The sequence below is a fragment of the Lonchura striata genome, chromosome 4 (assembly GCF_046129695.1).
Source record: "Lonchura striata isolate bLonStr1 chromosome 4, bLonStr1.mat, whole genome shotgun sequence".
NCBI classification, from domain to species: Eukaryota; Metazoa; Chordata; class Aves; order Passeriformes; family Estrildidae; genus Lonchura; species Lonchura striata.
Window position 1 is genome coordinate 40,705,868 of NC_134606.1, and position 15,604 is coordinate 40,721,471.

The window sequence follows — 15,604 nt, forward strand, 5'->3', positions numbered from 1 at the left end:
CCCTGCCTCATGTGTCCTAAGTGTAATGATAAAAATATCTCAGCCAGTGACCGTGGCCAAATGCTTCGTGAATTACAGATGACTCAAAGCTTTGGTGGCCTCTGACATCGTGGAGCATGCGAAATCACTGACACAGCTGCATGACCTGGCTCAGAGAGAGAGAAATGCCTGAGTGTGGTTCCACTGATTTCTCACTAAGTGTTCCCAGATGGTAGCAGATGCCTTTTCCTTCTGTTAAGAGTTCCCAGATGCAATGAGTAACAGCACTCCATGCCTATCACCGCTCCTACCCAACATCTGTGCAGATGTGTGGGAATAATTACAATGCAGTATATGCACTGCAGTTATTAATATCAATGCTACTTTATATTTTCTTTCAGTCTTACAACTGAGGGAGTTACAACTGCCCTCTGACACATCCAATATTGTGAACATACTGAGAGAGAGATGAAAACTATCTTGATGAAGCTCAAGTCCAAACATATAGACATGAATTACAGGACAAAGCCTTTGGAGAACACAATGAATCAAAGAATGAGAGGTTTCTGGGATGGATTAGAGGAGTCCAAGAAATAAAGAGGCTCATTTTAATCAACAGCATTCCCACAAGGATTGTAAGTTTGCAGGAGTCAGACCCCAGCACTCTTCTGACCCTTCTACTTTTGCCACATGTACCTTGCCTCCATGATGCCATTGAGTAGAGGATGTGGCCATGTTGAACCATTCACCTGCTTGGTAATCTTACACCTTGAGGAGCCTCAACCAAAATGTATTGATAGTACATCCATTAGCCAACAAAAATGTCTGAAAGAGATTGCCTTGGAGCAATTGATGTGATATTCATCCTTTGGGATGAAACATATTTTGTTTTCAGACCTTAGGAAGGCTGGAGTTATTCTGCATTTCTACATCTTTATGGGATAATAGTCGCTTCTGATAATTTGCCCATTTTACCACGGATCACCACATTTCACACAGCCTGCCATTTCTCTCATAAAGTATAAACCCAGGCAAAACCTAAAATCTCTCTCCTCCCCCATATTTCCAGGCCTGTGTGTGTGTATAGCCCCGAGAAAGCAACGCTCTTCTCCGCGGATTATCTGCGGGTCACTTAAGGCCGCTCAGAGGCAGGAGCGGGGCGGGCCCAGCCCTGCAGCCGTCCGCGGGCTCCGTCCCGGGGGCCCGCCGCCCGCCCCGCCGGTGGGAGGAGCGCCGAGCGGCCCCGACCCGCGGGCGGGCGGCCGGGATCGCGGGCGGCCGAGCGGGCGGAGCCACCGCGCCGGCGGGCAGCTGCGGCATGTCGCACCCGTCCCCTGTCGCCCGGCCCAGCAAGGCCAGCAACCCCCGCGCCTTCTTCGATGTGGACATCGGGGGCGAGCGAGGTGGGGAGGGGGCGAAGGAACCCGGGCGAGCCCCCCGGGCCGGGGCGCTGTGCGGCCGCGCGGGGCCCGGCCCGGGTGCAGGAGCGGCGGGAGCGGCTGCGGGCCGGGCCGGGCCGGGCCGCAGCGTTCAGGCTGAGGGGGGACCCGGCCCGGGCGCTGCCCTGCGGGCTCACAGCCCCGGCAGCGGGAGGAGGGCGGCCCCGCCGCGAGCGGGCCTCCCCCGCCAGAGCGAACATGGCGAGAAAGGCAACATGGCAGCACGGGCGCCCGGCCGGGTGTGCCGGGGTCGCTGCCGGGGTCGCTGCCGGGTCGGGCGCGCCCGCCGCCGCCGAGCCCGTGCCGCGCGTTCCCATGGCAGCCGGCGCGGCCCGGCCTCGGCTGCCGGCGCGGCCCGCCGAGCGCGGCCCCGCTCCGAGCTGCCCCGAGCCCCGGCCCGCGCCCCGCCGCAGCTCGGCGCGCCTTGCCGCTGCCGGGCCGGCGGTGGGGGCTGCGCGGGGAAAGCTCGGGAAACCGCAGCCCTGGTTCTCTTGGCAGCGCCACTGCTGCCAGAGGTCATTGAAAAATCTGGGCAAACGGTCAAAATGGAAATAAGGAAACAGCAGCAAGTTAGCTGTTAGGAGTACTACTTGAAGGCGTAGGTTTAAAAAGTTTACATGGATAAAGACTGCGTAAATCTTGTCAGGATACTGCTTTTCACTTATTCTTTCTGTTACTCGGAAGAATAAAAGAAGAAAGACTGTGAGATGATTTGCCTTTTATTGACTTTCAGTTGTCTAATTTGTTTTCATTCCTGTATTAATTAGAATCAATATATTTACATTTAGCTACCGGTAGAGTGAAGTTATGCTAATTAATTGACTGTGAAGCTGACGAGAAAACAGGAGCGTTAACTGATGGAGGCTGCTAGGAGTGAGAAGTAGCTCTGTGAGAAGCCAGTTTGTGCAGGAATGACAATTCAGCGCAGAATCCATTTATCAGCTATTAAAGGATCTGTTAACTACTCAGGTTTAATTTCCTTCAGTTAAAACATGTACATCAATTGTTAAACAACTGCTTGTATTGCCTCTAATTGTAAATAGGCATTATTAATATGCATATTAAGTATCATTGTGTCTTAGTAAAATTCAGGTTTAAGAGAGTGAGGAGTAAGGGATGTGCTTAGCGTAAACTTTTCTATGGATTAAAAGTCTCCACAAAACAGTCTTTTTGTCTTGTATCTACTTTTGTTTGAACAAACTACATATATACTAAAATGGACATAAGTGTGCATATTAAAATTAATAACTTAGATTTAATATATGTGTGTGTGTGATTTCTCACACACCCTTTTTTGGCAGAAAATGCATTTGGCATTTTCACTGGTTTTTGGCAGAATCTGTCTATTCCCCCTACATTATTCTTGACAGAGGAATTCACTGTTGGTAATAACATTGCTAAAAACCCAATGTAACTCTGCAAGCAATCACCATGGAGCAACTCCAAGATGGAAATTGAATAGTAATCAAAATAAAATAATGATAAAGCTTGAAACATTAATTTCTTTAGACATATAATGCTCAATGCATCACCATGCCAAGGACAAGATGTAAAAATGTCTTATTCTCTGTCATTTCAGTTGGACGTATTGTCTTTGAATTATTTGCTGACATTGTACCTAAAACTGCTGAGAATTTCCGTGCGTTATGTACAGGAGAAAAAGGAACAGGGCCTACCACTGGAAAACCTCTCCATTATAAAGGATGTCCTTTCCACAGAAGTAAGTTCTGCGAAATCCTCTGTTTTCCTATTGGTAATGAAAGTTGTCTACCATGAATATTTGTTAAATAATATTTCAAGTACTTGTTAAAGAAATAACTTTACTGAAGGAAAGTTTTTTTACTTTTTGATCCTTCTAGTGACTACAGGTTATTACCATGCACTGACATTAGTAAATCATGAATTTACTAGCAATTTTGCAAAACTAGTTTACTCTGAGTTGTAAACAGATGGAAATTAATTTCAGGTAAATGTTTAAATATCAAGTGATATCCACATAACTGAAAAGGAGTATTTAGGTGACACTTGGTAAATAAAAGATGGATTTTGGTTCCATTTAGCTGCTGGTGACAAGGATTGCTTTTCATCTTAGAATTGTTTGGTCTTTTTTCCTTGTGCTTTTCTGCCTTGCTGATACATTTTATACCTATTTTATTTTACAGTTATTAAGGAGTTTATGGTTCAAGGTGGAGATTTCTCAAACCAAAATGGCACAGGTGGAGAAAGTATATATGGTGAAAAATTTGAGGACGAAAACTTTCATTATCAGGTACTCTACTGAAAACGCTAATTCTGTTCAGTTGCGACATTTCAGTGATGTTACTCCTGCTGCAGTAATAACAATTGTCAGCATTGGCACTAACCATTTTCATATCATGTTATATGTCGTAGCATATGAGTGACTCGAAACAGCACTGACTGAAAAACTTACAGAAATCACTGTCCCGTGGTTAAAGTGAAGCCCTGACTGCAGTTGTACAAGCCCCCAAACAGTATTTTAGAAGAAGAAAATACAGCAATCCTCCACTAATCAGATAATAAAATCCTCTATCAGGCTCACAGAATCACAGAGTCTGTTAGTTTGGAAAACACTTCTAGCATCAGCAAGTCCAAGCCTTGACCAAAGTCCACCTTGTCAACTAGAGTATAGCACTAAGTGCCATATACAGTCAGGTCTTGAACACCTCCAGGGATGATGACTCCACCACTTCCCTGGGCAGCCATTCCTCACAGTGTCCAACCTTAATCTCCCCTTGTGCAACTTGAGGCCATTTTGTCTTATCCTGTTGCTGATTGCCTGGGAGAACAGACTGATCCCCCCACCTTGCTTTCAGGTAGCTATAGGGAATGATAAGGTCACCTTTGAACCTTCTTTTCTCCAGGCTAAAAAACCTCAGCTCCCTCAGCTGCTCCTCACAGGACTGAAAAGACTTAAGTTTGGAGCAATAACTGGAAATGTGACTCCAGCATTAATCATAAAGATAATTCCACTTGTGTTTTCTGAAGTCTTGACATTCTGGTGGTGCCCACAGCACTGCTGCTAACGGTGTCTGTTCATTGGTACTGTCACAGTCTTTGTAATGACTTTGTGTCATTACATTTTTGGTGGTTCTTTGAGATCTGGAGGTAATTATGAACATGATACAAATGATTCCCATTTCTGTAGTTCTCTGACTTCTCAGCTAGCATTCTCTAACATTCTCAGCATTCTAACAAAGAGATTTGTTGAAGAACCCATTTGGATCCTGTACAGAGTCTGAGAACTTGATTCCTGTTAATCTATTTGCCAAGTATGTTAGGATTTTTACTGGGATTTTAAATGTCTCATGTAGAAATTCACTGGCTCTTGGTCTTGCACTTAATCCAGCAGCCCTGCAGTGTTCTCACCCACTGTCTCAGAAAACAAAGAAGTGTTTTTGTTGAACTGTTTGTGCTTGTGCGGGTTCCATGGACTGTTGCAAATTGCAGTAAACTGAAAAACTTCGGTCAGTAGTCACCTTATCATCTCAGATCAATCCCACTAGACTTTTCTTGATGCCACTTCTCCAGGTAATGGCTCTGCTGTTATGGAACACCCAACTTACACAACCCTCAGCACTGTTACTGTGGCATAGTTTTGCAAGGCTTGGATCTGTCAGAGAATCTGATTTTGTCCAGAATTTTTTTGCTTGCTTTGTAAGCTTACAAAATGACAGCAAAAACCATAATGGGAAAGACACCCCACCTGTCTGCAGTGTTTTTCAAAACACAGCAAGAAAATTCATGAGTCACAACAGTTTTCTTTGTAGAGGCTCTTATAATTTGTGACTAAAATTGATACTTGGTCCCAGAAGAAATGGGGTTGTGTCTAAGTCGGGAGACTGAAGGCACTAGACTGCTCTATATAATTTCCAACTTGACCCCCCACATCTTTACAGACAAAAGGTAAACCTGCAGGTATTGGGCAACACCAGAACTTACTATTACTTGTTTTGTTTACAAACCACTGGTGTCTAGCGTTAGCTGTAACTGGGGAGAGAGGAGGCAGAAAGGCTAAGATTTGTAGGTCTTGGGCAGTGAGCGGTGACCAGCCTCAAATGGTATTTGCAAAAATTTGCTATGGGATAACCTTTCTGTTTAACTTGTTTGCCAGCAATTACAATGCAAAATGTCAGATACTTGTTTTGGAGGCTGCAATCCTACTAACTGCCTTCTCTTGCTCTGGAACACAGGCTCCTCTGTCATTTACCATCTCTGACTCCTAGGGCAAGTTTCAAGGTTAGAACAGACAAAGCCAAGATTCCAGTAGCTTTCTGTTGGCTGGATGTGATTGTGACTCTCAACTGTGGAACCTTTTCCCAGAGTTCCTAAGCCAAATCCTGACTGAAAAGATTCAGACTTACTGTGCCTTATGACCAGATGAACAGGTCAGGCAAGGAGGTCTCCCTACCACTGTGCAAATCCAAACACTGTGGGAAAACAGTTTTCAAAACAACAGGTTCTTTAAACTGATAGAGAATGTAGGGAAAAAACAGATATTTCAATACACCAGGCTCAGACTCTTACCTCAAACTCATAAACCTCACATTGAGCTCTGAAATTGTTTCTGTGTTCTCTGTGCTATCATAATTTCTTGCCTCTTCTCTCCTTCCCACAGTATCAATTTTCTTACCAGTACCACAGCATGAATGCTTTAGATGTGTACCAGTGTCTAGGTATAACATCCTCACTTACATTAAATGGTGTTCCTTGCACTTAATAACCAGACCAACTTGGAGAGAATATTATCTTCATGGCTGGGTTGTGCCAGTTAAACAAGACATTCACAACACATAAGAAAAATACATTTTTGCAGTGCAGAATAATGTCCGTGATGGGACAAGAAAACTCTTAGTTCAAAAAAGGAAAAAGTGCAAGAAAACAAGATAAACAGTATTTTCTTACATTGGGCTGTTCAACCATTTTCTTTTAATTTGAGGCCTAGTGGCTTAAGTGGTAAAATAATTAGATAGTTAAAAATCCCAACAGACTAAAAACTGTTTCTAGGAAAGTGAAGGAGATAAAAAAATGCCCAAACAAAATCACCAACCAATGAATTTTAGACCACAGTCCTCTAAACTCAACAGTTCTATGTGTGAGCCCTTACAAAATTCACATTACATACCCATCTTAGCAGTGCAACATTAAAGTTGGCTTCAGTGGTGTTTAGCCTCATTTCTTAAGGCCAGTGGTCTTAAATAATTCAGTGAGGAACTTCACTCCTTTCTCAGGTGATCTGCCTAAACTCATCAGCTGTGTAGGGGTTGGAGTGTAGAAGCAGCAGACAGGTGTTACAGCATTAAGTCACATGTGGCTGTGCTTGCTAGATTGGTAGGGGGCAGGTAAAGACCCAGAGTTGAGCATTTGCCCTCGGCAGTCATGGCAGGTAAAATTAGTTGGCCACCTGTATGTAACTTGTTTACCAAGTTGTTATAGCTGTCCTGGCTATGTTTATGATAAGCCTTATGGAATCTTACATATGGTTTTATAACATGTTTTAGATGTTGATGGTGATTTTTTTCTCCCCCAATGCAGCATGATAAACCAGGTCTGCTGAGCATGGCAAATGCAGGACCTGGTACTAATGGCTCTCAGTTCTTCATTACAACGGTGCCTACTCCTCACCTGGATGGGAAACATGTGGTGTTTGGCCAAGTGATCAAAGGAATGGGTGTAGTTAAAATACTAGAAAATGTTGAAGTAAAAGGAGAAAATCCTGCCAAAGTAAGTAAAATGCAAAGCACCGAGGGATGATATTTATTATTTCATTATATGATGTATAATAATTTTTGTCTAAATTCTTGGTGTAGTATTTAGAACTATTAAATATTAGTTATTTTTACTAACTGGTAATTTCCATTTTACTGTCCTTGTTAAGAGGTTTTTGTTCTTGCACTGTACATTCCCCTTGCAGAAACCATTTATTGTTCAACACAGCTGTGAGGGTGGAAGCCTTTGCCAGAAGTGTAGGATGGGCAATGAAATTAAAAGGTGGAATTCACAATCCCACCTAAACGATACATAATTCTTATAATTTTTATGTCAGAAGTCATGTTTCTGAAAAAGCAATTGTTGTGTAGGTCATAGCAGTTTGTGGGTGTTTGATGAATTAATACCTCTAACTTTAAAAGACTTGGCAGTTGAATAAAAAACCATCTTCTCTAACGTAGTAGAACTTCCATGTCTTGTTTTCTGCTGCACTTCAGCTTGCTGCCAGGTCCTCTTCCAGCCTCCCCGTGAAGCGTGGGTATGGTGTTTTTGGAATGCTGATCCTCTGAACACAACACTTTTGTGTGATAAAAGCCTTTTGATGAGGATAGGCTAATGATGTTATGGGTTTTTGAAATAAATGCACCCAAACAACAGATGAAAAAGCCTTTTTATGGAATTTCAAAAATTTCCAAGAGCACTTGGAAGTTACTGCTTTTTAAAAAGTTGTCTTAATAAGCAATATTACTATTTGCACTTCATTTTTTTAGTTGTGTGTCATCGCTGAATGTGGAGAGCTAAAGGAAGGAGATGACTGGGGAATTACTCCCCAGGATGGATCTGGAGATACTCATCCAGATTTTCCTGAAGATTCAGATATAGACTTGAAAGATGTAAGTATTTTTCTTCTTGAGTATTTTACAGGTTGCAAGACTTGTAGGTGATCTGAGTTACGTGGTGTCTGTGATGATGTTTGTTACGCTTTTTTTCTTAAGAATGGATCAAGGTCCTGATTAAATGGTGACATTCCATTTCAAGAAAGAGAAAGCTGTGTGGGAAGGGATTGTTATCTCTTTTTTTCAGTGCTAATTTCAGCCCATTTTTTCCCCCAGTAACTAAAACCTCACTTAAAATTGTCACACTTACTTTCTATTTTTGATTTTTTTTTAATTTTTGTTTGTGCTGTAATGTCAGGTTGCAATTACTAGAACGCCATCCTGGAGATGACTAACTTAATGTTGTTACCTACACACTTTTTTAAATACTCACCCTTTAACAGACTCTGCCCAACTTATTAGAAATAAAGGATCAGCCTTTTTAAAAGTTTTTTACTACATCAGAGCCAATTGTTCTTAGTTCCCAGTAGTTGTTTACTTCTAAGATTGTTTAAACCTGCAGAAGATCTGGAGTTAGGGAGCAGACTGGTGAAAGCAGCTCTTCTGCAGTTTTTTAGTTTCTCATGAAAGTGAACTAGACAAACTGTAAGTCAAACAGTGATTTGTGAGACAGGAGAGGGGGCTGCATGAGTAGACTCCAAATAGAGGATTACAATAGTAAAAATCCATTTGAGTTAGAAAACAAACTCCTTGGCTGTTGAGAACTTATGAAAATGTTTTTGGATAGCATTTGGTGTGGTACAGAATCAAAGTTGGCAGGTGCCTGTGCCCTTTAACTTAAAACTTGTTCATATAAACCAGCTACAGAAACCATGGTGACGTTGGTCTCACACTGATCAGTTTTTGCCAAGGTTACTGATTCTAGCAGGGTAGACAGCAGTAATTATTGCCACTGGAGAAATAACTCAAAGTGTATACAATTCTGGAACTAGAAATGATGAACTTGATAAAGACAGGTAGTTGTTCTTTTCTCCTTCCATTGATACTTTTAAGTGTTCCGAGAGAAGGAGAATTGTGTTGATACGACTTCCACTTTGAGTGTGTGCAGAGTTCACGTGAGTGATACTGTTTTGAGAAGCAGAAGACAACATTTCATCAGGAGTAAGACAGTCTTGGTTGAACACTTGGCTTGTTAACATATCTTCTTTTTTTTGAATAATGGTCAACACCTTTATATATAGCTCTGTGTGGGTAGCAACATTTAGGGAAAAAGAGTTGGACTACTATGTCTTCTCTAGTGTTTTCTCACTATTTATACTGTAGAAAAGCCACTAGGAATTTCATCTTTCAGATCTTTTTGTTACATAAAGTAGAGAATATTACAGAAGTAGTTTGAAGGTAGTATTTTGTCTAAAATTGGAGTATTTCTATTCTGAGATTTTATAAACCTTGGAAGAGGATGGGCTGGGATCGTATTGTTAAACATTAGTTAATTCACGACTTCTTTTGTAAATACATTCATACTTTATATTTTCCATCTATTTTATTAGGTTGACAAGGTTGTGGTCATAGCAGAAGACACAAAGAATATAGGAAATACTTTCTTCAAATCGCAAAATTGGGCAATGGCAGCTAAAAAGTATAGTAAAAGTTTACGGTAAGGCTCTCATCACTCAATCAGGTAGTTCCTGTAACCCAACTGTTATTAAGCAATGATTTGTGCATTTAAAAGGTGCCTGGTGCAGTGCTCTTTTTTTAAACAAAGAGCCTTCTGAATCTTGAAAACATCTGGTTGATTTTTAGCTACATAATCAAGTAGGTCTTTGCTACTCATGGCTAGGTAAGGCAGGAAGTATTGCTTAGAACTGACTAAATACTCTGTTTATATACTCTCACTGTGCTGGTACATACCTGGGAAGAAAAGCACGGTAGTATCCAGGGTAGTTAATGGACAGCAAGGAAGGAAAAACTTCCTCTATGATTTATAAAAAGCAGTAGGTTTAGGAAATTGTTAAGTTCAAAACACAAATGCGGCCCTTACTCATTCATTACTATTTTTTTTCTGAGGCTCCATACCATGATCCTGACTTCATGTATAATTCAAAATTGCTTTCAAAACTGTAGTCTTTCTGCTTTTGTTTCCATTGTGCTCCTTTAATATTTTCATGCTTTTTGCTTTAAGTATATGAACATCTCCTAAAACTAAAGTTACACTTACTGACCTTTATCCCAGCCTTCTTAATGATCCCTGGTTAAGCAACAGTGACAATAATGAAAGAAAAAAAAGACAGGCATATTTAATGCTTCAGCTGAGGTTTTAGCAGACTGGGTTTAAAATAAATGTCATCTTTCTGAACCATAAAATGAATCCTTTAATTGCAGATACTAACCCAAGATTCAGTGTCTCGACCTGCCCTCAAAAAGCCCATCATAAAAACAGAAACCCCAAAGTAAAAAGGATTTCTATGCAAACTAATTGGAAATCATACATAAAAAAGGCTGGAATGGATCTTTAAGGATTTTAGTGTTGTATCTGTCCATTTTTCTCTCCCCATTCTTAAGTAAATGCCAGATATAATTACACTATCCTTCCAATTAGGTGTCTTGCTCACTTTTAAGCACAACCAGTGAAGGCTCTTCCTGTCTGAACTGCTTTGGTGCTTATTTGTCCTTGTAGGTGGAAAGCCCAGTAATTTTTCTAGACGAACTGAATCTGATCTTTCCAGTTTCTCGTTGGAGGCCATACTTTTATGGACATGCCCTGTTATTGTATCTTAGAATCTAATACTTTATGAGGATGGTGACCTTTAGCTGGCACTTCACTAGAATAGATAGGGAAAGAATAGCTCTTACCAGGGTATCCCATGGCTTAGGTACAATCTACCTGACACGCCATCTGAAAATGCTGATTTTTCTTTTCACCTACAATAACTCTTACAATCTTCTGCTCTTTTCCTTGTTTTATTGCTTCTTAGCCTTTAAAAGAAATACATTTTTATATGTTGGAATTGACACCTTTTTTTGGGAAAAAATGTATTACTTCCTATTATCTCCCTTGATACTTCACTGATTTCTTTGACTTAGAAGCTTTAATCTTATTTCCTGAATGGTTGCAGTCTTTCATGTTTTGATGTGATTTAGAAATATTATACATGTGTTCCATTTGTTTTGAACATAATACAGCTTTGTGTTATAACTCTCCTTACCTTTTTACTGTTTGCTCTTTCTTTTTGTTCTCATCTTTTGCATGATGCATAGCAAGTGGAACAAGCACTGGGACTGCATATAATTTACAAGCACAAAGCATCTAATTTACTTTTCAAGTATTGCTAATTTTTGTGATTCAAAGGTTGTACATTAACAACAAAAAAGACAGGGCATGCAAAAAGTGTAGTTCCATAGGCACTGATATACAAAGCCTACATTAATTTATGGCACGCTTAAAATGTGAATGTATGCAAGCACGATTTTTGTTTCTTAAATAAAACTCACACAGGTTCTGTCTAGTAGACCGTTAAGGAGTTAAAACTTTTGTATCCACAGCAGACCTTTGCCTCTGGAAATAAAAACCAGACAGCATTAGTGCATTGCAAATTAAGAAATGTGCTTTCAAAACAGATGTAGTAACTGCTGTGGCTCTGTCCTGAACCAGTGTCAGTTTGAAGTTCAGGAAAAGTCACGAAGGATAACTGCAGGAAGAAGGTGGTGTCACTACTGCTTCTAAACCACACTCCTTTGCAAAGTAAAGTTAGCTTCAGATTTTAGCCACTAATGAAAAGATTATTGAGGGAATTCAAGAAGGGATGAAGCTTCTTGCAAATGTGGAAGGTGCAGTAGTGGTGTTGTTTTGGCACTGATGAGCAGCATGTTTTTTGAGAATAAACTGAGATTAATTCTGGTGTTTTCCTGCAGTAGAATAGTGCTTTTGTCTAAGAAAAGGAATGTGCTAGTACAGGGGAGGACTAAGAGTTACAGAAAAACATTCCATAGCAAGTTGATTGGTTTTTATTAGGGTGAGTTTTATGTATTTAGTTTAATAAAGATTTGTAATAGTTGAGTTGAAGCTGCTTTAGAAGTAGTGTGGATAGGCCAGTTCACAGATAATCTGTGGAGAGATAGCTAAGGGCAGGACAAAATGGAAGTTGCAACACTAATCCATGTTGTGTGTGAATCTGTTTTTCTGCAGGTATGTAGAAGCTTCTGAAGCAGTGGCAGAAGAGGCAGACAAACCCAAGTTAAAGACTGTTGCTTTGACCTGTGTTCTAAACATCGGTGCTTGCAAACTAAAACTGTCAGATTGGCAGGGAGCCATTGAGAGCTGTTCAGAGGTAAATGTAGTGTTCAGTATTTTGGTCAAGAATTGGCCCGTATAGACACAAGTCTTCTGACAAGCTGAAGATTTGAAAGTAAACAACTAGAAGTTCATGGTGAAGTTAGTACTAACTTTCCAATATGTGGCTTTTTAAAAAGATTTTGAAATTGAAATGAATCATTAGAAACAAACAAAAGAGGGCTGTTGCTTACTGACAGGAAAAACACGCATTAATGTCAGTTTGGTTTGCAGAGCTGCTGCTTACATTACAAAGAGTTCAAAGAGTTAAACTGTGTTCAGTGAAAGAGGAATAATTTTGTCTGGAAGATGAGTACAAACAAAATGCCATATTTGCCTCCAGATTTGATGGCCTTGTATTTTATTCATGGCAGGGACTTTCTAACTAAATAACCTTTCAGTTGGCTTAGTGGTGAAATAAGATGAATAGGAAGAAAGAAACACGGTAATGCTAAATCTAGAAAAAAGGAAAACCAGTAGAATTAAAGAAAAAAAAAGGAACCATGACATTGGCGTAGTGAAAATTTAGTAAATTTGAGGAAACTGTAAATAATTCAGTAAAACTCCAATAATATGAAGGAAACAGAGGAAAGAATGCCTCTTATCTGTTAGCAGAGGATCCTGAGCATCATCTCCAGCTTTGTGCCTAAAAGAGTCCCAGCTAATCTGTGTGTGAGGTCATTAGAAAGCTGGCTTGCTTTCTAGCTTGCTGATGGTGGAAAACCTTCATAAACCTATATTTAGAATGGACAAATGGGAAATGAGGAAAGAAGAAAATAGGTAAAATATTGTGTAATGTGATATCTGTTACCAAGAAAATGGTAAAAAATGAAACAAACGTGTTACAGGTAGAAATTACTATAACTAATAATACTTGCCATTGTGGGAAGAAAATCACACTTCCTTTTTTTAAGAGTAAAAAATTGTTAGATGAAAGCAACTCCATAGCTATAATAGATTTCTCTAAGTTATCTTACGTCTCATAACGGTGTCAGTGCTTTATTCACAACACCAGTTTCCTAAAATTAGCTAGTAAAGTTCTAGGTAATTGTTACACTTTCAATTTTATGATTTCACAAGGCCAAAAGCAATTTAAATTAACAGTCTGGAATACATGCATTGTTTGGTGTAAATAATGAATTATGAATAGCTGAACCTGTTCAAAGAAACCTTGCATTTAAATAGCTGTAAGCACAATGGTCAAGGTAAAACCAGAGAATGCTACCTCTGTGTATACAATCCAGACAACTAGTTCTTAGCAGAGAAGAGGCTGAAGGCATTACAGCAGGTGGATCAATAGGAGCACCCACAGTAATACTTCCTTTGTATTAACAGCCAATACCCAAGTGATTTGAAAAAAATTGATGTGTTATCTATTAATGATTTAAAGTTAATAAATTAAATTAATAAAGCAACACATTGCTGTGAAGACATTTTCTCTAAACAATGAGAAACAACATTCTTTAAATTAATAACACACACCACTATGGAACTAACTGCAATAAAAATGCAGATCATTAGAGGCAATGTAACAGCTAGATGACTAAATTATCTGACATATTCTGAAAAAATAATCAAAGTAATCAAATAGTGGAACAATCTCTTTTCCCAGCCACTGTAGTTCCTATTTTGATATTGTCATATTAGAGCTGGCATGTACATATTATTGAAAACATTCAGCTCAAAAAAGGCATAATGACTGGAACTTGGCAAAGTTCCTGAAGCATGATGAGATACACTGCTTGCATGTATTTTTCTAGCCCACAGTGAAAAAATCTTTACAGGAAATCTCTGTGGGTTTTTTTATGATGCCATTTGAGGAGGTTTTGGTGCGAAGGAAGGAGCTGCAATAGAGAGTTGCCCTGTGAGACTCAAGGTTAGGATAATTTGAACTGCAGCAACTTTTCAGCCTTGACAGTTATCTCTATAAACACACACAACAGCTGTTCCATTTGGGCCTCATGTGTACTCATCCTTCACAAAAGACCACTTTTGCTGCAGAAGTACTGAAGCTGATTACTTGCTATTCATTATAGCATTCCTTTTTACACAGTTACTGTTTTGACAGCTTACCCTCAAGCCAACTGTGAAGATTGTCTGCTGGTGTGAATTGTGCCATTTGTGGAGATGGGAGGCTGTGAAGTATAAGAAATGTTAATGTGACAATTTTATTAAATTTACAGGCTCTTAAAATAGATCCAGCAAATACTAAAGCTCTCTACAGACGGGCTCAAGGATGGCAGGGAATAAAAGATCTTGATCAAGCACTGGTAATGATTACTTCTTCTTTCTTTTTAAATTTAAAATTCTGTCGGATCATTAATTTCTATTTTTCTTTTATTTAAGGCTGATCTTAAAAAGGCTCATGAAATAGCCCCTGAAGACAAAGGTAAAATAAGCTGTTTCTTTTAAAATTCCCTTAAGAATTTAACAAGGTCTCCAGGGTAGTATTCAGTTGGAATTCATACCAGTGTGATGCCTAAAATACTAGCTTCTGAAACACTGATGTTCTGAGCACAGAACCCACTGAGGTGGAAAACCTGATTTTATACAGCAGTGATGCTTCTGTTGCACTGGAAAACCTGCTTATGTAGGTCAGCAGCATTCCTCTTGAACTATATCTGTATATCACACGGCTCTTACTAGCTTAATTTCCTGCTCTAATTGGGTGAGATTTTTATCTCCTAAAGTTCTATGTTGGCACCAATGCCATGCTTGCTGCATGCTCCTCTATGACATTACCATACCAGTTGAGACAAAGCAAGGGACAAGGTTTTTGCTGCTAGTATCTGACCTAATGAAAGATTAAATGCAGTTTTATGAAATAACATAGGTAAGTTCCAGCAGTGAGCTGGTGTTAACCTGTGAGGAGACCTAATGTACAGAGGTTACTGTAACTCTGCCATTTTCTTTCTGAGCAGCTATCCAGACGGAAACACTCAAAATCAAGCAGAAGATAAAAGCCCAAAAGGAGAAAGAGAAAGCAGCTTATGCTAAAATGTTTGCTTGATTTTTTTCCCTAAACATTTTAAATCTATGCACTAATTCACGCAAAAGGATAAATGGAGCTGCTTCTTTCATTTGCTCTCTGCTGCAGTTTTCAGTGTTTACAACACAAAGTCTAATAATAAAGACAAACTGTTCAAAGGTGGTGTAGTTTTGCTTTTTTTAAGCTGTAGTAACCTGTGTTTGCAACTCAGGTATTTTTCTAATGTGTAAAGCAATTGGTGGTTGTTCTCACAACTTAATAGTGCTTCCTAAGCAGCTTGGTTTCACATGAAGCGAATGTAGGC

The 15,604-nt window shown here is 39.8% G+C and overlaps 1 protein-coding gene across 2 annotated transcripts; it reads left to right on the top strand.

The window, feature by feature from the left end:
- The first annotated feature begins 1,219 nt into the window (after positions 1-1,219).
- On the top strand, positions 1,220-15,458 carry PPID (peptidylprolyl isomerase D). 2 transcript variants are annotated; one of them, XM_031504720.2, is made up of 10 exons: positions 1,222-1,382; positions 2,998-3,138; positions 3,581-3,687; positions 6,972-7,160; positions 7,916-8,038; positions 9,532-9,638; positions 12,168-12,309; positions 14,495-14,581; positions 14,658-14,700; positions 15,233-15,458. In XM_031504720.2, exons 1-10 carry the CDS (start codon positions 1,298-1,300, stop codon positions 15,319-15,321), a joined length of 1,113 nt encoding a protein of 370 aa, XP_031360580.2. In that variant the 5' UTR covers positions 1,222-1,297; the 3' UTR covers positions 15,322-15,458. The 2 variants fall into 2 exon arrangements, with proteins under 2 accessions (XP_077639042.1, XP_031360580.2); XM_077782916.1 differs by lacking the exon at positions 14,495-14,581 and having other exon boundaries at positions 1,220-1,382.
- The last annotated feature ends 146 nt before the right edge of the window (positions 15,459-15,604 follow it).

Bases quoted from the DNA above. Each gene is read 5' to 3' on its own strand.
- PPID (XM_031504720.2), top strand. From the start codon at position 1,298: ATGTCGCACCCGTCCCCTGTCGCCCGGCCCAGCAAGGCCAGCAACCCC. The intron at 3,139-3,580 runs GTAAGTTCTGCG...TTTATTTTACAG, and splicing joins AGGATGTCCTTTCCACAGAA to TTATTAAGGAGTTTATGGTT. The intron at 8,039-9,531 runs GTAAGTATTTTT...CTATTTTATTAG, and splicing joins CAGATATAGACTTGAAAGAT to GTTGACAAGGTTGTGGTCAT.